The 23,297-nt window shown below is 34.8% G+C and overlaps 1 protein-coding gene across 1 annotated transcript; it reads left to right on the plus strand.

The window, feature by feature from the left end:
- Positions 1-1,602: 1,602 nt before the first annotated feature.
- Positions 1,603-21,490, plus strand: LOC110026511 (elongation factor G-2, chloroplastic). Its single transcript, XM_020727476.1, has 4 exons — positions 1,603-1,941; positions 3,147-4,561; positions 5,371-5,883; positions 21,055-21,490. The coding sequence occupies exons 1-4, from the start codon at positions 1,701-1,703 to the stop codon at positions 21,217-21,219; spliced, it is 2,334 nt and encodes a 777-aa protein (XP_020583135.1). The 5' UTR covers positions 1,603-1,700; the 3' UTR covers positions 21,220-21,490.
- The last annotated feature ends 1,807 nt before the right edge of the window (positions 21,491-23,297 follow it).

Here is a 23,297-nt window from a genome sequence, read left to right on the forward strand (position 1 = left end):
TGATTATGCTGGTTCAGATGACAGTCCTTTCTAAGCAAGGTTGTAAATCCAATTGTGTGTCGGGTTTGTTAATCATTTATAGGATTGAACTATAAGTCCTTTGTTTGCTATATTTTCTCTCTCTTTAGACGAGGTTCTAAGGTTCAACTTCATTCGGTAAGCCTCAAAATAATCTTAGGATTTCAAGGATGCTCAATTGATTATGACATAAATCCTCACGTCTTTGGTTTCACATAATCATATATTGTGTGATATAAGTCCTTAAATTATAATAAATATAAACTTGAATATTAAATTAATCTTTCTCAAAATTAATAAAGTCGAATAATATGATAGTTGAGATGTCACCGAGTCTCTACGTATCATAAACCTTTTATTTTCTTCTTTTGTATTCCATAAATAACTACTCTACTTTTGAGCTTTCTCTTTTAACATTCTTAATAATCAATCGTGAAAACTTAAACTTATAAAATTCTCGAAGACAAAATCACAACCTTAATCTAAAATTTTCTTAAAAACATTGTTTTTTAAGATGTTATTAACTATACGGGCTTCATTTTATAGAAATTAGCAACACAAATTAATCTAAACCCCATCTAATATTTGAATTAGGTAGTGGAAAGTTGTTGATCGTTTAAACGTAGATCATGCAAATATCCAAAAAAAATATTTAATTAATTGAACCCATTGTAAAGTGATATTTCCATTTTTCGAGATAGTATATTATTTTTGCTATCGGGTTTGATTATTTTAAAAATTAAACATTCAAAAATTGTCTCCTATTTTCATAAAAAATTAATAAAATCAACAACCATGCATAATAGCAATAACACAACAATATAATGTGGGCTATATAACACATATCACCAGAGCATATTATCAGGCATAACAATCTGATTTAGTCGAACACTCGAATTAATAGAGTCGAACTATCTTGCCAGATCAACGAGCTGTACAACTTTTCAACTTGAACCTTACCTTGTGGCTTTTGACTATACAATTTTTTCCTTATCTTAGTTAAGTTCACTTTTCTTAGTGTGAAGGCTAAAGGTGAGTTCCTTGGAATCTAACTTTTCTCCTTTCCTTTTAGATCATTAAGAGATCAATTCTATTGAATTCCTTTCATCTGCAAATTAGCCACTCTATTCTATAACTTACAAATAAATGCACACCACATTATCCTCTTTCAAATTGATACATATATTCGCGAATGTGTCATTAAAACTGAGCGCATACAATATCTATTGTAAAATATAAAAAATTAAATTATTTTTGAGAAGAAAATAAATAATATTTGCAGAACTTGTTTCATTGTAAAATTTTTCTTTTTTTAAGAGAAAAAATTTGCGTGCATAAGACGTACGTCAGGTTGGTTACAAGGAGGGCGTTGTGGGTTATATCCGCGTTATACCTCTGTAACTTTCCTGTAATCTACATATAATCAGTAAATTTCGCACTTCTGCTTTCATATATTTATAGGTTATAAATAGATTACAAGTATATTAGAGGTTAGAGGAGTATAAGGTGGATATAACCTCGAATACCCACACAAATTTTTCTTTATTTAAGGGCTAGTTTTATATCCATTGGCGACATGAGGAAGACCGATAACTCGGGGTTTCCATTCGTTATCTGCAGTGAGTCGAGCGTGGAAGCGTAGTGTAGCAGAAAGCTCCGAGTAAGAGCAGGAGAGGAGCAAAATGGCTTGCGAAACCATAAAGGTAACAGCTTCACCCTCCTCCTGCAGCTTACATGGCTCGCTTAGACGCCTATCTCTCGCTTCTCGCCGCTCCCTTGCGCACAGCTCCTTCCTTGCCCCCGGTCTCCGTCGAGCTGCCGTCTCCGATTTATTCGGCGGCCTTCGCCTGAGGTCTGGAACTACTGTTCATCTGTCTCAGGGTAGAAAGGAAAAGTTCCTAGTCATGGCAGCTGCTGAAGATGGTAAACTTTATCGTTTTAATCGTTTTTGCTTTCTGTTGTATTTTAAGTTTTTGCTGGGGGAATGTTGTTGGAGGTTATAGGATGAAAAACATGTTTTAGAGACAAGAAGTGATTATGTTGGACGAGTGGCATTTATTTTTTGTTGAAACGCCTCAATTCGGAATTTCTCCAAGTTTTAGAGACAAGAACTGATTAGGGGCAGAAGGTTTTGTTGATATGATATTTATTTGAATGATTACGTAGTAAATTTTGTGTTTTGAAAGGAGAAGCTTTCAGTCAAGGCCTTGGCTGATGAAGGCAAGACTCTTGTTGTTTCTGTTTATTTGTTGTATGCTAAATTTTTGCTCTTTTTGTGGTGATTCATGAGCCATGGGTTTTGAAAATTTATGAGAGCTGTGCTTTATCTGGATGAATGAGTTAATAGTATGTACTTGCTCTTGGAAAACTGCTATCACAAGAATTACATGCATTCTTATGTTTGATGATATGAATCACTACCAAATGTTTGCATGTAGATGATTCTGTAATAATATTCATTTGTTAAAAAAATTGTAATTGGAAGCATAGTGTGGGAAACAGAATTATTTGTCCATGGATAAATATCACAGCATGGCATCAAGAATTTCCTATAACATTAATCTTATATGTTTCTATTTTTCCATGTTTTGATTTCCATTTTGAAAAATGGAAACTTTCTCTATATCATCTGTTTGGTACTGTTAGAGCTATACTAGTGCATACAAGAGTAAGAAGGCATATTTTTTCCTTGCTTCTTCACTTGAAGCTAGACTAGATTAATATAATATCATCTTGTTTTAGATCAATTTTTTTTATCATTGAAGTTGCAATCCTTCACTTTATGAAAAAGATGGCCAAATTACCACATGTGGTTACAGTTATCATTCTCAAATAATTCAAACTAATATTTGGTTACAATCTATTATTTTTGTATGTAAAAGATGTTTTGGTTGAGTCATAGTTCATGCAAAGTTGCACACTAGTGTTATTACCTTTCGTTGCATGTTTAATTTTAGGTTATCTACACTCATGATTTTCTTATTAAATTGTAGGTTACCTTACACTTTCATGAATTATATAAGTTTAGTGACATAGGCATTATGTGCAGACATATTTTTGAACAATTATGTCTTTTTTTTTTTTATCCATTGAATTGATCACACATTCTCTACTCTAATTACTGATAGATTCAAAGCGAAAAGTGCCTCTTAAGGACTACAGAAATATTGGCATTATGGCTCACATAGATGCAGGCAAAACTACTACCACAGAACGCATTCTATATTATACTGGAAGAAATTATAAGATCGGGGAGGTTCATGAGGGAACAGCCACAATGGACTGGATGGAACAGGAACAAGAGAGAGGTATCACTATAACTTCTGCAGCGACAACTACCTTTTGGAACAATCACAGAATTAATATTATTGATACACCTGGTCATGTTGATTTCACACTGGAAGTAGAGCGTGCTCTCAGGGTTTTAGATGGAGCAATATGCTTATTTGATAGTGTTGCAGGCGTCGAACCACAATCTGAAACTGTATGGCGACAAGCCGATAAATATGGAGTCCCCAGAATATGTTTTGTTAATAAGATGGATCGCCTTGGGGCAAATTTTTTCAGAACATGTGAAATGATAGTCACAAATTTGGGTGCTAAACCACTTGTCCTGCAATTACCGATTGGTGCAGAAGATAGCTTTAGTGGAGTTGTTGATGTTGTAAAAATGAAATCTATTATTTGGACCGGAGAAGAATTAGGTGCTAAATTTTCTTATGAATGCATACCGGAAGATCTCCAAGAATTGGCTGAGAACTACAGGACTCAACTGATGGAAACTATAGTCGAGTTAGATGATAAGGCCATGGAAAACTATCTGGAAGGAATTGAACCCAATGAGCAAACCATGAAATCCTTAATTAGGAAAGGAACCATTTCAGGTGCTTTTGTTCCTGTTTTATGTGGTTCAGCATTCAAAAACAAGGGAGTTCAACCTTTGCTTGATGCTGTAGTAGATTACTTGCCTTCACCAATAGACTTGCCTCCATTGAAGGGCTCTGATCCAGAAGATCCAGAGAGGGTCCTTGAAAGATTTCCCAGCGATGATGAGCCTTTTGCTGGATTGGCCTTTAAGATCATGAACGACCCTTTTGTTGGATCTCTCACATTTGTTAGGGTATACTCTGGGAAATTGTCTGCTGGATCATATGCTCTTAATTCAAACAAAGGAAAGAAGGAGAGAATAGGAAGGCTCTTAGAGATGCATGCCAATAGTAGAGAGGACGTCAAATCAGCATTGACGGGTGATATTGTTGCACTTGCTGGCCTAAAAGAGACAGTAACAGGTGAAACACTCTGTATCCCTGACAAACCTATTGTGCTTGAACGGATGGATTTCCCAGACCCTGTCATTAAGGTTGCTATAGAGCCCAAGACAAAGGCTGATCTTGATAAGATGGCTGTTGGGCTTATTAAGCTAGCTCAAGAAGATCCATCTTTTCATTTCTCAAGAGATGAGGAGACTAACCAAACTGTTATTGAAGGAATGGGAGAGCTTCATCTTGAGATCATTGTTGATCGGCTTAAGAGGGAATTCAAGGTGCTTAACTTGGGCTTTTATCTGCTATAATGCATTTTTTGCCAGCATGGATTTATAAGTTCTTGCTTTCAGTTACCTTCAAAATTCTTGGTTGTTACTTTCAGTTGCTATTTGTCATCTCTTAAGAAGAGGGATTAGTTTTCAAAAAGAATTGTTTAGCTCCCTGACATATTGGTGTCATTGTGTTTTCTAATGATTTTGATTGTTTGGTTCTTTGACATCTCGCGACCAAAATCAATATAGATTCCGCCAATGTAGAATTGGCGAGATAGTTATTCTGAAACAATTCGGGGAAGTTTTGAATTAAAGTTCATCATGATATATTTTATAGAAACCATTATACTCAAACAACATACCATTGAGATGTAACATGGCATTTAGATGATACCATCTTCATGACAACAAAAATTCAAATTGCATTGAACTGAACAGTCATAGATATTTTTTTGCTACATATTGTGTGGTAAATCTAATTGAAACAATGAGCAGTTGCAAACAGGAAAGTCGATATATTCTCTTAAATTTGAAAGACAACAGTATTTTTTTTACTGGATTCTTTATTCGAAGATTGAATGCAATGCAAAATCCATCAGATTCTCATGGTTAGGGATGATCTTCTGGCCAAATCCTTATGTATCTCGATGTCTTAAAAGATTACCTAACTCCTGCATCTGCGTATAGTATTTTTTTATGCTTGTTTTGCCTGTGTGACTATTTCTTTGACCGTTAGAAAGCTCTATGGATCCCCCTTGAGTTGTCTTTCATATATTTTCTGTTTTGGTTAATATTAGATTTTATATTGTCCGCAGGTTGAGGCAAACGTAGGTGCACCCCAGGTAAATTATCGTGAAAGCATCTCAAGAGTTTCAGAAGTGCAATACATACACAAGAAACAGTCTGGAGGCCAGGGTCAGTTTGCTGATATCACGGTGAGGTTTGAGCCTTTGGAACCTGGGAGTGGTTATGAATTTAAGAGTGAGATAAAGGGTGGAGCAGTTCCAAAGGAATACATTCCTGGAGTGATGAAAGGCTTGGAAGAGTGTATGAGCAATGGTGTGCTTGCAGGCTACCCTGTTGTCGATGTTCGGGCTGTTTTAGTTGATGGGACTTATCATGATGTTGATTCAAGTGTATTGGCATTTCAATTGGCTGCTAGAGGTGCTTTCCGAGAAGGAATGAGAAAATCTGCTCCGAGAATGCTTGAACCTATAATGAAAGTTGAAGTTGTCACACCCGAAGAGCATTTAGGTGATGTCATTGGTGATTTGAACTCTAGAAGAGGCCAAATTAATAACTTTGGGGATAAACCTGGTGGTCTGAAGGTATCAAATTAAAGTTTTAATGAAAACTTTAAAGTTATTTTATTGAATCTTACCGCCAATTTATTGATTCCATTAAATCTAAATTCAGCTCTATTAGCTGAAATCTTTGCTAGAGATTACTGTCTTTTTTACTTTACCAAGTCTTAAGCCTTAATAGAAGCTTCACTCATCATCATATTAGCTTTATCCCTTATTTGAGTCAAAATTTATAAATATTCTTATTCTCGGTCCATTTTTGTTGAGCTTTGCATCATGTTGTAGGCATATTAAGTAATACTTTTCTTTAGTAAATTATGTCCTCTTTATGTTTGCTCTGCTATATTTCTTACTTTATTCTTCAAAATTAACTTGTCCCCTTGTATTATGGTACATTTTTTAATATTTTTTTGCTGATGCAGGACAATTTAGGATTAAGGTTTCCTAATGCAACTGATATGATACAATGTATGCAAGGCATATGGGGATCTTAGGAGTTACGAACCACAAATTACAAATCACGAAATGAGTAAATAACTTATTTTCTTTAATGCAAATAGTCAAATGCCAGAATTGAAACACCAATGATAATACAATGCTTAAATATGCCCAAGGAATCAACTAAAAACTTGAATAGCACGAAATCAATGATTCATTTTGATTTAAACTCCACAAATAGGTTCCTAGTTTTGCCAAATTTGAATAATGTCTTAAGCACTAGCTAGCCAGTATTAAAACATGTAAAAGATAAGTTAAGAAAAGAAGTTACCAAAGGAATCCAAGCCTCATAATAGTATAAGGAGATAACTTCATGCAATTAAGTAGTCGCACGTATACTCCACTGCAAGGAATCTCACATCTAACGTGCATACATAAGATTGAAAAATAGAAGAAGAAATTTTTATTTAAATAAAGATAATCAATTTACATGCCTTTTAACAACTATTTATAGACTTCTCATTCCTAGGCTAGTAGATATAGTTAACTCAATTATTTTTATTTAATTCAAGATAATCATCAAATTCAACTTTGATTTCATCCAAAATTCAAATTTGAAGTGAAAAAAATACCAATTTATTGCACAAAAACCCAGAAATTTGTATATGCAAGTGGGTAGGTAAAATGTGCTGTTGAAATCCCTCCCTTGACCAGAAAATTGCAAGTATTAGTAACTCACTAGCCCATAAGTTGCAACATCAACAACATGATAAGAAATCGCAAATAGTGACATATGGATAAGTCATACAAATCCATCAAAACCATTCCCTTGAACAAGTATTGCTATAGTCTGGAATTACAAATCCTGTGAATGGGAACTACTCTGGTCCCACACCAATCTGCCCAACTAAAAAAAAATAACTCTGATGAATGAAACTTTTGATATAATCATATCCTCAACATAAAAAGTATGATGCATGATATAGACAAACTATTGTACTTATACACAATTTTTTTAAACAATTAATAATAGAGCCATGAAAATATTATACCCTTAATGAGTCATCTAAAAAATTAGTCAAATTGTAAAACATTTGAATATTATGTATATATAGTAAATTTTGGCAACCATCAAGCATTTGATCTCATCAAAATTAACATAAAATTTATTTATAGACAATAATTTCTAAATAAATCATCGATTAATTCACAAAAGAACATTTTTTTAGATTCAAATACAACGTTTTTGCTTGTGAAGTCTTAAATACTTAGATGCAAAATTGATCTACTCATATCTTGCTATAAATTAAAATATTATTAAAATAAATAATAATAATTTTTTTATGAAAGAATGTAAGACATGGTTTCTTGTCGTCATATATATGTATGCCTTTTTGTATGTATGTATATATAATAGATAAAATTTCAAGAAAGTCCCTAAATTATTTGTGTGTGGACAATTTAATGACTGGGTATTATATTTCTTCTAATTTGTACTGCAACTTTACAAAGAAATTACGATACAAAAATTGATCCCATTATAATCTAACTGAACAAAATTGTTTTTACTTTAGTCCCTTAGTGACTATTTTGGATAAAATTTATCTGTTCAATGAACTAAATGGGAGAAGTGTGATGCTTTAGGGCTAAATTAGCTGCATACACCCACACACTCTTCTCTCTCTCTCTCTCTCTCTCACACACACACACACACACACAGATATATATATATATATATATATATATATATATAGACATACACACACGCACCGGAATTCCTTGGAAATCTATTCCTTTAAATTATGAGTGAATGGTCCACAAAGATTTGTATAGAATGAAGAAAACTGTAATTCTTTTTTTTTTTTTTATTTGCTGATATATACACGCTTGTATGTGTTGAGCTTTGAAATCAAAGATCTCACCAAAACATTTGGCCAAATGGGCTGCAAAATCATTCTTTTGTTTCATTGTATTTGTTAATATATAGTCATTGCATCTTTTATTTTTTTTAATCATAAGAATTTGAGAACTAGTGGTATTTTTACTTACTTTTTTTTATTGTTTGTGGATTTATATTTTATCTTGCATTATAATTGGTATCAGAGTAAAATTTTCTTACAAACTACTTGTTGCGTGTTGAATTGTTTTTTAAATTAAATTGTCATGTTGAAATTTTTTTGTTAGTTTGCTGTGTAGTTGAAATTTATACCATGCGTGCTCTGGTTTAATTTTTATTAATGTTTCTACATATGTAAATTAACTTGCATTATGATGAGGCATCTTTACCGAACAACATTGCAAAGTCATTTCATAATTATCTAGTTTAATCATAAAAAATTGAGAAATAATATTATTTTTGATACGCCACCCACAGATCTTTGTTATCCAGCACAAATCTCAAGACATGACACGAATCTTGAGATAATATTTCGAGTAAGGGATGTTCAAAATTTGATAAAATCTCATATAGAGCTCCGATTTCAACAAATTTATAGTCAAACCGACCAGCTCGATGAGACAGACCTAATGATTTCAAAGTTATTCCAATCCGAGTCAAATCAAAGCTTATATCAAGTCATTAAACCATTATTGGAAGATTTTCAGACACATTTGGAAGGTCAAACGGTTGTCGAATCTGGAAAGTTTATAGTCGAATCGAGCATCTCGACAAGACTAATCCAACGAGCCCAAGCTTATGCAATTCCGACATAGTTAAGGCACTCAAATGTCCATTAAACGACGTTTGATTGAAGGAAATTATCCAAACCGTCCGATCAAAATAATTATATTCATGCATTAATGACACCCGGAACACTATAAATAAAACCCACCCTCATGAGAGGGGAGACTTGAAGCTTCAGAGAGAACTGAAAGCTCAAAGAAGGAGTTGAAGTCTAACACCATTCTGATCGTCGTCGACCACTGTCGATCGCCATTGGCCACTGCCGGTCGTCATCCACACTCGTCGATTGCCGTTAGCCACTGTCGACTGTCACCGTCGATCACCACCAATTATCATCGATCACCACCAACCAAACACCGTCAGTCATCATAGTGGGACATGAGCTCATCACTACGGTCTATTTGTCAACAACGACCTATGTGGTTTACAGCTAGTGCAGCTCCTGACTTTGACCCTGGGGCCTATGGACCTTATTTTTACTCGACCCTACGACCTACCTGGTTCACAGCTCGTGCAGCTCCTGACCTGGCCCCCCGCAGCCTACAGATGTCATTCATTCTCGCCTAAATGAACTACGTGGTCATCAGCTCATGCAGCTCCCTAAACCCGGCGGCCTACGAACGCCATTCATACTAGCCACTAAGGCTTATGTGGTCTACAACTCTCGTAACTGCTTACTATGATTTTTTTGGCCAATGAACACTTCTGAAGCAACCATCTACAACAGTCACAACGGACTACTACCTCTACAACAAGTAACAATGACTCTCGCAACCTGTTGTTACCAAGAACTACAGTCAGATTATAGTTATAAACTTTGTAATTTCATCTTCCCTAATTTAGGAGAGGTATGAACCTCTATACTCATCATTCATAGTAGATTATTTTGGACTTTATCCTGTAGTTTTTCCTCATTTCAAGGGTTTTCCACATAAAATGTCAAAGTGTCTCCTCCTACTTCTTTTCTTTTATCAGTGTGTGCTAAATTATCGTGCAATGCTAAAACGATAATTCATTACTCTACAGCTACAAATTTCCCAACACATTAGTTTGGCACCGTCTGTGGGAAGCGAAGTTCCGTTCTGCATTATCTTTAACTCTAAGACACCGAGCCCCTACTTTCTTTCCCAATGATGTACTTTATCCAACTGGCGAAGGAACATCCTTCATGTCACGAAGATCATCTATGATGCATTCTTCAATGTGGGGAACAACCTTCACTGCAATCTCGAAAGGTCATTCATGTCAATGTCCAGGGCACAATTATAGTAAGATTGTCTTCTCACATCTTATTCAGACACAAATTATTTCACAACTTCTTCCAGGATGGGGGCAACCTTTACTGCAGTCTCGAAAGTTAGTTCATATTAACATCCCGGGCACAACTGTAATAGGGAAGTCATCCCACATTTCATTTAGATTACAAGTCTACGAGAATTGCTTCTGTACTGGGGGACAATCTTCGCCGCAAATAACATTTCCTCAACTCCCCCTCATCGTACTGGAGTTTTTTAACTAGATCAAGAAGCTGATCTCTTTAAGACTCAATACATGGGTTGTTTTACAAGCTCACATGGAAAACGCCCACGTTGGGGGGCAAAAAGTTTCAAAATTAACAATTAATAAGTTGTTAAACACTTTTCTTGAGTATGACTGCAACTATATTTTCAAAAAAACATACGGTCTATTGCGATCTACCCCTAGTCTCGAGAAAAACAGAGCATCTCTGACATCTCATTCTAGGCTTATTCGATTCCAGGAGGACTTGATTTTATCTCTTCCATTACAGGCTACAGTCGTCAAGTAAAAGCTTCGACATACGATCTCGGATAGATAAAAAATTTTTGATGGATTTCCTTCGATATTTTCCATAACAAGTTACGGTAGTCAAGCAAAAGTTTCGACCAACAACCAAGGATAGGTCAACCGTCCTCAATGGATTTCATATGACTTTGTTACATGTTAATTTCGTCGAGCATCTCAGGTTATACAACTCAGAACTGCTCTTACATCCTTAATGGATTCTTCTTTCAACCATGCCCCTAGAAGTCAAGCCCAGAAGGCAAGACCCAACAACAAGCTTCCATGCCGCTGGAAGATGAACCCAAGAGGTTCTTCACTGAAAATCCTTAGAAAGCTACGAGCCTCGGAAGATACCGGTTCTTTCAAACCTCTATAAAACATAAGTCCTAAAAGGACAACCTCGGAAGAGACGAGCCTTAAAAGGTACACGATTCTCACTTTTATAAAGTGTGAGCTAACTTTAATTGCAGAATTTTGCACAATTAAAAAACCACAACAACCGTGGAAAGAATAAAGAAATACATTATTATCATCTACAAATGCTACATCAGATGACCAAAAATGTTATAAAGACCAACATATACTTGTACAAGAGTTACAACAAATCCGCTCATCTTCGAGTAGAATTCTCATCGCCTCCCCAAAATCCTAGTACTTGTGATGATATTCAGGGGTCTCCAGATATAAGCACCACATGAGCATAAAGATCTTACCCTCAAAACGTACCAAGAAAACTACATTTCTTGAAAAAATGTGCAAGAGTTGCACTGGAATCTTCTGCGGAATGCAAAACTCCAGCGAGAAAGAGTATCCCGTTGCTCGCCTGCTACATAGGACGGGGACAACTTTCCTTTTTGTTGCAACGAGGAAGAAGATTCTGTTGTTGGCTTGCTATGCAGGACAAGACGACTTTCTTCTTCGCCGCAACGAGAAAGAAGATCCCGTTGCTAGCCTACTACGCAGAGCGGGAACAACTTTTCATTTCGCCGCACCGAGAAAGAAGATTCCATTGCTTGTCTGCTACACACGATAAGGACGACTTTCTTCTTCGTCTTAACTCTGCACCGCAACTCTGCACCACAACTCTGCGCCGTAACTCGGCACTGCAACTCTGCAATGCAACTCTTTGTCATAAATCTGCGTTATAACTCTGCACCGCAACTCTACACTGCAACTCTGCGCCGCAACTTGACATCACAACTCGGCTCCGCAACAATGCACTGCAACTCTGCACCGTAACTCGACACCACGACTCTTTTCCGCAACTCTGCGCTGCAACTCGACACTGCAACTTTGCCCTGCAATTCTGCACCGCAACTCTTCACCGCTACACATGACGACTTTCTTCTTCTTGGGAAATCATGATCCCAAATGATAGTCTTGAACTCAACGCATCGCCGCGACGCTCCGCCGCAATGCGTCGTCGCGATGTCTCGCCCCAACGCACCACAGTAACGCGTCGCGTCGCCGCGATGCCCGACTGCAACGCGTCGCGTCACCACAATGAGTCGCCGCGACACCCCGTCGCAACGTCTCGCCGTAAAGCGTCGTTGCAACTCTACTCCACATCTCCCTCTCAAACCTCTACTTCATAACTATTTATAGCCTCAAAGAAGGACCGGGCTATTAAATACTCATTAATAAAAACAATCGGCTCCAACACCTGCTCTTCATGGATCCCACTTCCGCTTCAGCTTCCCATCGTTTGGAATTCCCAAATTTCTTTGTGTTGAAGGAATTTCACTTATGCGTGTAATTAAAAGGGATTATTAAAATAAAATCAAAGATTATGAAAAGTAGTCAGAGCATTGCGTCAAAAATATTATAAGTGCTTCTAATATTAATATTTTTGGATGGCAAAATTGAACTCGCCCGAAAATAGTGGGGCAACTGATACTCCACCAAACACGAATCTCGAGACATGACACAGATCTTGAGATAATATTTCGAGCAAGAGATGTTTAAACTTTGATATAAGCTCATATAGAGCTCCGATTTCAGCAAACTTATAGTCAAACTAACTAGCTCGATGAGACGGACCTATGATATCAAAGTCATTCCAATTCAAGTCAAATCAAACCCAGATCAAGTCATGAAACCATTCTTGAAAGATTTTCAAACACATTTGGAAGGTCAATTGATTGTCAAATCTGACAAGTTTATAGTCGAATAGAGCGTCTCGACAAGACGAATCTAACAAGCCCAAGATTGTACAATTCTGACATAGTTAAGACACTCAAATGTCCATTAAATAACTTTTGATCGAAGGAAGCTCTCCGGACCGTTCGATCAAAATTATTCATATTCATGCATTAATAACACCAGAACACTATAAATAGAGCCCCATTCTCATGAGCGGTGAGACTTTAAGCTTCAGAGAGAACTGGAAGCTCTAAGAAGGTGCTGGAGTTCAACACCATTTCGACCATCGTCGACCACCGTCGGCCATCGTCCACACCCGTCGATTGTCTTCAGCTACTGTCGACCGTCACCGTTGATCACCACCAACCAGACACCGCCAGTCATCGTCGTAAGACATGAGCTCATCACTACAATCCATGTGTTAACAACGACCTACGTGGTTCACAGCTAGTGCAGCTCTCGACTCCGACCTCCACGACCTATGGACGTCATTCATACTCGGCCCTACGACCTACCTGGTTCACAGCTCGTGCAGCTCCTGACCTAGCCTCCTGCGGCCTACGGATGTCATTAATTCTCGCCCAAACGAACTACATGGTCATCAACTCTTGCAGCTCTCGACTCCGATCCCGGCGGCTTATGGACTTCATTCATACTCGCCGCTATGGTTTATGTAGTTCATAACTCCCGTAACTACTTACTACGGTTTCTTTGACTAATCAACACTTATGAAGCAATCATCTACAACACTCACGATGGATTACTACCTCCACAACAATCAATAATGACCCTCGCAACCTGCTGTCACCAAGTTTAGATTATAGTTATACAATTTTATAATTTCATCTTCCCTAATTTAAGAGAAGAATGTAACTCTGTACTCATCATTCATAATGAATTATTTCAACTGGGCTTGGCCCCGTGGGTTTCCCCCCTTTCAAGGATTTCCCACGTAAAAAGTCAAGGTGTCTCCTCCTGCCTACTTCTCTTCTGTTATCTGTGTGTGCTGAATTTTCGTGCAACGCTAAGACGATAATCCATTACACTACCTCCACGAATTTTCCAACACCCATCAATTTTCATAATTCATTTTTGATATCAGATTGAGTTTTCCTGAAAACTTCTTAATGTGTATTGAATTATTTATCAGATTAATTTGTCATGTTGAATCTTTTTCGATATTAATTTGTTGCGCATTTTAAAACATCTATCAGATGTGCTTCAATTCCTCTAATTCTTTTTTGTGTTCTATCATATGTAATTTAACTTCTCATGAAAATTTATTTCAATTGAGCTTCATTTGTTGGTCTATTGCTTGCATACTTTACTTTCAATGTTTTGAGTGTTAGTTTAATGTTGAATTGTGTTCAAGCTCCAATTAATTTGTTCTCTTTACGGATTGTACATTCATGCGAATAGGATCTGTGGTGTCATCTATATAATTCATGATGCTATCATTATTGAATCCACGTCTAGGTCACATGTTTGGTGCCGATCTCATGAGTTCATTACTTAGTAAAGAGATTCATCTTTTCTAAGAGTCATGGAGTAACTATAGCGACCTGCGTTCTTGTCATTTTTTTGTGTTTTGGAGCTTCATTCAGTGATAATAGATTATTCAAAGCTTGGGACAATGACAGATGTGTACAATTCGGTTTTTTTAGTGTTTCGTAGAATATATTCTACATTCCTAGGAGTGTTTGGTTGAGCTTTTACATATTTATTTTTCATTTTATTTGCTAGGTCTTCTTTGATTCATGTTATTTTTTTAGGCATTGTTGTTGTTGGATCATTTATGCGTTAGATCTTGTGTTGTTTCAATGGATGTGAGCATTGAGTTAACCTATTCATTTCGTTGTCATAGCTAAACAGACCAATTTGACCTTCTTTTGACCACTCATTGTGACATGACAAAAGTTTGAGAACCAATTGTATTTCTATTCATACTGCTATAATGTACAATCTCATAATGAGATATATTAGGAAATGATGATCTAAGAACTGAATCAATGACTTGATGTATGTTTATGCTTCATTAGTAATTATTTGGTAGGAAATTCATCAAGAAAATTTTCTAAAATCAGCCAACACTTGTTAATATCATTTGCTAAAGTACAGTTGTAAGCATCGCATTATTTAACTTACTAATAACTATGCTTTAGATCACACTTTCTTTCTTACTCTTTTTCTCAAATGCTTGTTTACTTAAAATATGCTAACATATTTTTCACTTCATTAGGATTACTAGATTCTTTTGCAAACTTACACTTACGCTTAGGCTTTATAAGTTTCAAAATCTACCCTCGTATATTAGTCTTGGAACCATATAGAAACTGAGAAACTTCCAAATCATGAAGTCAAGTTCTACCCGAAGTAATATGAGCAATATCCGTGAGTAATGCATCACCCCAAATTCTATTGGTATAGATGGCTAGCTGAGCAATATCTGGGAGTAATGCATCACCCTAAATTCAATTGGTATAGATGGCTAGCTGAATTAAAATTGAATACCTTTGAGACATAGAAATTTTAATTTAATCCATCCTTACTTTTGAGGCACAAAAGTCATTATTTCATTCATCTATATTGTGGATGTAGTTCATGTTTCAAGTTCATGCAATATGGGTAAACTTAGACACAATATTTATTTAACTCCGACTAACATTTATGATTTTGCAAAGTTTCTCCTAATGTTTGAAATATGTTCGACAAATGGAATTTTTTTTCTAATTATATTCAATGATAAGAATAGTCAAGATACAACTCATATCATTCAAATAATCAATGAATTTTTTCTAATAATCACCAACTCCTCAATATACTCATGAACATCATCAAAATTTATGATTTCATTTTCTCACTCCATATTTATTTGCAAGTTCCTCATATGACACACTAGCATAATGATCGATTTGATGACACTTACTGTTTCTTTTTGAAAATTTTAAGACTTGGATGTAGATACAATTAAGTCCCTTTAGTATCCAAATTAATTGTAGTATTATTACTCTTACATGTATTAGGTTAAACAAACTAAAATTGATCCGTAGTAAAAATGACGCACTCCCACATATATGATAACCCTCTTAGAAAAAAATTAACATATGTTCAATATCAAAGTGTGTTTTCTTATGAACTACTTGTTTTGCGCTAAATTTGTTTCTAAATTGAATTGTCATATAGAATTTTCTCGTGTTGTTTGTTGTTTTAGATTCGACTTATGTTCAGAAAGGCAAAGGTATACCTAAAAAGACTCATGCATACTGTATAAATAATGGTCTTAATCTATTAGAATTAAATGAAAATACGACACTCAATAGGACACAATAGAGAAAAAGGATTCATGTAGTCGACCCACTTAATGGGATAAAGGCTTGTTGTTGTTGTTGTTAGTTTGCTATGTATTTTAAATCTATCCCATGCGTGCTCTAATTGCATTTTTTTGTAATTTGTTCTACATATGTAAATTAACTTCCAATAACATGAGGCATCTTTAGCGAACACTTCAAAGTCATTTCATACTTGTTCAGTTTAGTCGACAAAATTTGAGAAATAATATTATTTTCATAATTCATACTTGATATCAGATCGAGTTACCTTGAAAACTGCTCAATGTGTATTGAATTATTTATCAGATTAATTCGTCATGTTGAATCTTTATCTATTTTAATTTTTTGTGCATTTTAAAAAATCTATCAAAATGTGCTTCAAATTAATCTGATTTTTTTTTGTGTTCTATCATATGTAATTTAACTTCTTATGAATATTTACTTCAATTGAGCTTCATTTGGTGTTTCTATTGCTTGCATATTTTACTCTCAATGTTTTAAGTGTTGGCTTTAATGTTGAATTGTGGTCAAGCCTCTAATTAATTTATTCTCTTTACGGATTGTACATACATGCAAATAGGATCTATGGTGTCATCTATATAATTGATGATGCTATCATTATTGATTCCATGTCTCGGTCACATGTTTGGTGCCGATCTCATGAGTTTAATACTTTGTAGAGAGATACATCTTTTCTAATTGTCATAGAGCAGCTATAGCAATCTGTGCTCTCATCAAATTTTTTTGTGGTTTGGAGCTTCATTCAGTGATAATAGATTCTTTAATGCTTTAGACAATGATGCATTTGTACAATTAGGTTTTTTTTAGTGTTTCGTAGAGTATTTTATACGCTTAGGACCAGTTGGTTGAACTGTTTTTTATTTTTCACTTTATCTGGCCCTTATGTTGCTAAGGTTTCTTTTAGTCATGTTATTTTATTGGGCATTGTTGTTGTTGGGATCATTTATGTGTTAGGTCCTGTGTTGTTTGAATGGTGTGAGCATTGAGTTATCCTAATCATTTCGTTGTCCTAGCTCAGAAGACCCAATTTGACTCTCTTTTGACCACTCTTTGTGACATCACAAAAGTATGAGAATCAATTGTATTTCTATTCATACCAATATATTACCCAATCTCATATTGAGATATATTAGGAAATGATGATCTAGGAACTGAATCAATGACCTGATTTATGTTTATGTTTCATTACTAATTATTGTTAGGAAATTCATCAAGACAAATTTCTAAATTCAAGTTAGTTGGTTGAAGTGGAGGAATGCTTCGGGCATTTTGTGTGATAGAAATGTACCGCTTAAACTGAAAGAAAAATTTTATAAGGTGGTGGTGAGACCTGCAATGCTTTATGTCGTTGAATGTTGGCCTTTAAAAGAGAAGCATAATACAAAGTTAAGTGTTGTCAAGACGAGCATGGTTAGGTGGATGAGTAGCTTTACACTTAGAGAAAAAATGCGAAATGAATATATCCATGATAGGGTTGGTGTAGCTCCTGTGACGGGCAAAATTAGAGAAAGTCGTTTTAGATGGTTTGGTCACATTAAGCGTCGACCATCTGATGATCCGATTAGGAGAGTAGATGTTTTAGATTCGACTTATGTTTAGAAAGGTTGAGGTAGACCTAGGAAGACTTAGGCTTATTGTAAAAAATTATCTTAATTTATTAGAACTAAATGAAAATATGACACTAAATAGGATGCAATGGAGAAAAATAATTCATGTAGCCGACCCCATGTAGTGGGATTATGTAGTGGGATTAAGGGATTAAGGCTTTGTTGTTGTTGTATCCAACACTTGATAATATCATTTGTTACAGTGCAATTTTAAGCATTACATTATTTAACTCAATAATTACTATGGCTTAGATTACACTTTATTTCTTCCTCTTTTTCTCAAATTCATGTTTACTTAAAAGATGGTAAATTACTTTTCACGTCATTAGGAGCTAGATTCTTTCGCAAACTTAACCCTTACTCTTAGGCTTTTTATAAGTTTCAGAATCTTCCTTCTCTTTTTAGTCTTGGAATCATATGCATTATCCCTCTCAAACTGAGAAACTTCCAAATCATAAAGACAAGTTCTAACCAAAGCAATATGAGCAATATCTATGAGTAGTGCATCACCCTAAATTGTACTGGTTATAGATGGCTAGCTGAATTAAAACTAAATACCTTGGAGACATAGAAATAGTAATTTAATCCATCCTTACTTTTGAGGCACAAACGTATGGTTCATATTTCAATTTCTTGCAATCTGGGTAAACTTGACAAGAACTCCTACTATCGTTTATGAGATTGCAAAACTTCTCCTATTGTTTGAAATATGTTTGACAAATGGAAATTCTTTTCTAATTTGATTCAATGATAAGAGAAGTCATGATACATCTCCTATAATTCAAATAATCAATGAATGAATTCTTATAATCACTAACTCGACATACTCATGAAAATATCAAAATGTATGATTTCATTTTCTCAGTCCATATTTATATGCAAGTTCCTCATATGACACACTAGCATAATGATCAATTTAACGACACAAACTACTTCTTTGTGAAAATCTTAGACCTAGATGTAGATGGAATTGAGCTCCCCTTGGTATCCAAATTAATTGCAGTATTCTTACTCCTAGATGTGTTAGCCTAAACAAACTAAATTGCTCGGTACTAAAAATGACACACTGCCAATATATATAGTAACACTCTTAGAAAAATAATTAATGTATGCTCATTATTTAATGCAAGTTGAAGGTATGCTCAAGTAATAGAATGTGATGTGTTATCTTTTTTTTTTATTATTCTTGATTTCATGTCTCAAATTGGACCTAACGTAGTTTATGATTTTAAGATTTTCAATGATCTCAGAATACATTTATAGTTCTTTAAATCTTTTTATTATTCAAAAATAGTCTTGGTTTTTGGTTTTGATAAATTGAATTCATCAAAGAGATGATCATGTATGAAAAGAACAAATATTTTTTCGAGGCTTCATTGATTTCAATAAGTTCTTTCATAGGTTTTCTTTACCACTCCATGTTCAACCTATAAATTTTAGTTGGCCCAGTTATTTTTTTTTTTTGGCAAATATTTCTAGTCATTCCTCACATATAATTTGTCATTCAAGAAATTCTAAATCCATTACCCAATTAATAAATATTATAGGATCAGTTTACTATCATAGATTGACACTTCAACTTTAACTTCCATTTTAGTATCTTCTGTCATAGGAAAATGTCAATGTTCATGATTTTCATAAGCATTGTTTTTAGTTATTTTATATATTGTATATCTTGATTATTTCTCTATCTTATATGAGTGTTGATGTTTAATTGAATTGGCTTATTTTTATGATTGTAATCAACTTCAAGTTTATTTGCACGGACTTGATTAGCTTACAAATTTTCAATTATTGTGTTAAGGTGGTTGAAGTTGTCACATATTTAATTTTGCTTATTTAGCAACTCATTTACTTGTTTTAATGTGGCCAAAAATTCATCCCATTAACAAACAATTAAGTTATTTTTATAATTCCTTTTCTATGTGACATTTGACAGGCTAAAACTTACTACCAATTTGATGTACGATTCATGGTTAGGGTATATGTATTATACAAGGGATCTTAGGATTCATGGATCATAAACCACCAAATAAGCCAATAGCTTTTTTCATTTAAATGCAAATTGTAAACGCAAGAATTAGAATCCAAATAATAATTTCATTATCAAATAAATCTTAAAATATTAAAAAAAACCAAACCATGCAAATTGTATGATGATTATAATCACAACAAATAGATTTTTAGTTGTGTCAAATTTAAACAAAATAAAGTGTATTATTAACCAATCATAAAATATATTGGAGAAATTAGCTTATGCACAATCTATGAAGTTAGATAGCCCTATCTGCAATGTACTCAAAAGAACCATACATCTAACTTGGGACTTAAAATTGAAACTCGAAGAAAATTTTTTATTCAAATGAAGAAAATTAGTTTGCATATCTTAGTATATCTATCTATTGGTTTCTTAATCATAATCTATAAGCCAGTAGTTATGTTTGACACAAAATTAGTTTGATTTAATTTTAACATAATCATCATATTTCACATTGATTCTATTTTAAACTAAACTTTGAGATAAAATAAATGATATTCAGCACCTTACACAACATCAAAATTCAATTGCTCCTGGGTGCGGTGCTTGCCACTTGAAATCTCCACCTTCCCCGAAAAATTGCAAGCATCAGTAACACAGTTTCTCTCCATTAGTAGCAATAACATGATGAGAAATCATAGGTTGTGACAAAAGAACAAGTCAGTCAATTTCCACATTACTAATCCTATGAACAAGGCTTGACTCAATTATTCATCAGTAAATCGTTATTTATAAAATTAGCAATTTATTCACCAAATGTCTGAGTTCTACATTAGGATAAATATGACAATATATTAAGAACTGTCCCTGGAGAGATGTAAATGCTCTTTAATTACAATGTTCATTGCTAATTATCTTTTCCCAACAATCCATTTTATTTTAGGTGATTGGACTGAATACAACAATACCAAAATGATATTAAAACAGCAAACTGTATTCAATCTTGAGCAATTCAAAATAGAACGGTTGAAAATGAAAGTGAAAGATGGAATCTGTGGATCTGCATCTATATGACTATATTATGCAGTTATTTGTTCTCTTCTCTAACACAACCACCTAATCAATCTTCTGTGCTTAGAACTTGTTGAGTTTAGCTGTTTTTCAAGATCAAATTCTGATGATTTAAGTATACAGGTTGTTGATGCTTTGGTTCCATTGGCTGAAATGTTCCAATACGTGAGCACGCTTCGTGGGATGACAAAAGGGCGCGCTTCCTACACGATGCAGCTAGCCAATTTCGATGTTGTTCCCCAACATATACAGAATCAGCTCTCCTCTAAAGAACAAGTTGCCGTTTGATTTTGTTCGGTTTGAAGTGGAGACATGGCTTTGCACCGATTTTTCGAGCAATTTGATCGTCATTCGTGGGAGAATAACCTTGTTTTCATATTAGAAAAAAAAAATGTAAAAATTAAATCATTTGTGAGAATGCAATATGTAGTTTGCTATTTACTCATTTAGTTACCATATATTTCCCAAAAGTTGGCTTTGGGCTTGAATTTGAGGATTAACGAACGTAAATATATTTGTATATGTTCTGTACTGAATTTAAAAAAAAAGGTTATATTTTAGTGCCATGTGAACAAGTTTGAGACTCTTTAAACTCTTTGAAAATCGTTAATGACAGCAGCTTTGAAGATATCATGGTCTTTGTGCACAATCTTCTCTTCTCGACAAAATAGAAGTCAAGAACAATGAAGTCACTCCCATGATAGTTTGTGTTGATGATCCACAGTATTATATGTGGAAATTTGAGAAGATTAGGGGGGAAGGAAATCTGATGGAGGATTTGCTTGAGACAATTTAGGAAATTTTTGATTTGTTTATTTTCTTCTTATTCTATGTTCTTTTAATTTTTATTTCAGAATATTTTATTTTCTGATTTAGGTTAGATATGTTTGGTAAGTTTATAAATTAGGAGAGATTATTTTTCCTATATATATATATATAGAGAGAGAGAGAGAGAGAGAGAGAGAGAGTATAGAGAGAGAGAGAGAGGAGAGAGAGAGAGAGATGTACCTTACATGACAATATTAGAATCAAGAGAATTAATTATTCATCTCCAAACCTATTTTTTACTTGGTATCATAGTCTTAGGAAATAAATCCTAGATTGGTTTTTTTAGCCGTCAGAGCCGCTCAAGCAGCCATCCAACATCGAAATCTTCCCTATACTCATCGATCTTTCTATAGGTCCTTCGCCAAGACTTTTGTCTACAGCCACCAATGGTAGAGCTCTTCCCATACCGTACCTACTAGCCATCATGGTCCTTTCTTAATCTTCCTCCATAACCTCTGCAAGCAGAGTTGTAGATATGTCGTTGGTCCAAGTAGAGTCGTGGATCTATCGTTGGTTTTCTGTAGGGTTGTTGGATTGCATGATTGCTCCTTTGATTGGAAGTTCCGTTGGATTTATTCAGAGCAAACAGTCATAGATCTTGAAAAGAATCACAACAAGCAGTTGGATCTTCCTGAGCAAGTCGTTGGAGATTTAATGAGACAGCTATGTCAGTTGTTTTTCCTTATCTATTTCTACCTTCAAAAGGATCACAACAAGGATCTTTTCTGAGCAAGCAGTGATGGTTGTTGTCCCCCACATGTTGCCTTCCTCTAACAGTTGAGATCCTGCTACAAGGATTGCCTAGCAATTAGCTTTTAGTTCCTCTTCCACAATTCTAACTCTAAGCGTGCATGACTAAGTACAAAATGAAGATTCCAAGGTGGACTCAAAAGGTTAATTTTGAATCATATATATCAGGGATTCTATCTAGCTGACTCATAAAGTCTTTAACTTTTTCACAAATTATAAACAAAATGGGCATAACTTCCATTAATGGTCCCAATCCATATTTATGTACATTTGTGGTGAAGGGAAAGCACATGAGAGGGCACAATTGTTGAGTTCACTCCCAACCACCACACATGGAATTAAGACCATATGGTTATATTTTGGCTAGTCAATTCAATGACATCTGAAGTGGGAGAATATTTTTTTTTCTACAAAACTACCTAAGAAATCTAGTGGGTTGCAAAAGAAACACATTTATGTGTTGATTAAACCACAAAGTTGTTTGAGATCAAAACCAAGCTTCATGAACTTCATATAGAAGAACTAAGTGTCACCCAATACTTCAATACCCTTACAATTTATTGGCTAAAATTTGATATGTTTGAGACACATGTGTTGAATGTCCACATGATGCCATGATGTTTTAATTCATTATTGAAAAGAAGAAAACTATCAAACTCCTAGTTGGACTAAGTCAAGAATTGGATAAAGTCAGAGGGAGGATCATGGGAACAAAGCCTCTTCCATCTACTCTTTAAGCCTTTACTGAAAACAAGAGATACGAGAGCAGGGAGAAGCTGGTGCTAACT

Source organism: Phalaenopsis equestris, unplaced genomic scaffold (assembly GCF_001263595.1).
Source record: "Phalaenopsis equestris unplaced genomic scaffold, ASM126359v1 Scaffold000374, whole genome shotgun sequence".
Taxonomy (NCBI): domain Eukaryota; kingdom Viridiplantae; phylum Streptophyta; class Magnoliopsida; order Asparagales; family Orchidaceae; genus Phalaenopsis; species Phalaenopsis equestris.

What these genes read in the sequence shown, in the direction of transcription:
- LOC110026511 (XM_020727476.1), top strand. Translation starts at nt 1,701, where the DNA reads ATGGCTTGCGAAACCATAAAGGTAACAGCTTCACCCTCCTCCTGCAGC. An exon ending in CATGGCAGCTGCTGAAGATG is followed by an intron (nt 1,942 to 3,146) that starts GTAAACTTTATC and finishes AATTACTGATAG; the next exon opens with ATTCAAAGCGAAAAGTGCCT. An exon ending in ATAAACCTGGTGGTCTGAAG is followed by an intron (nt 5,884 to 21,054) that starts GTATCAAATTAA and finishes TTAAGTATACAG; the next exon opens with GTTGTTGATGCTTTGGTTCC.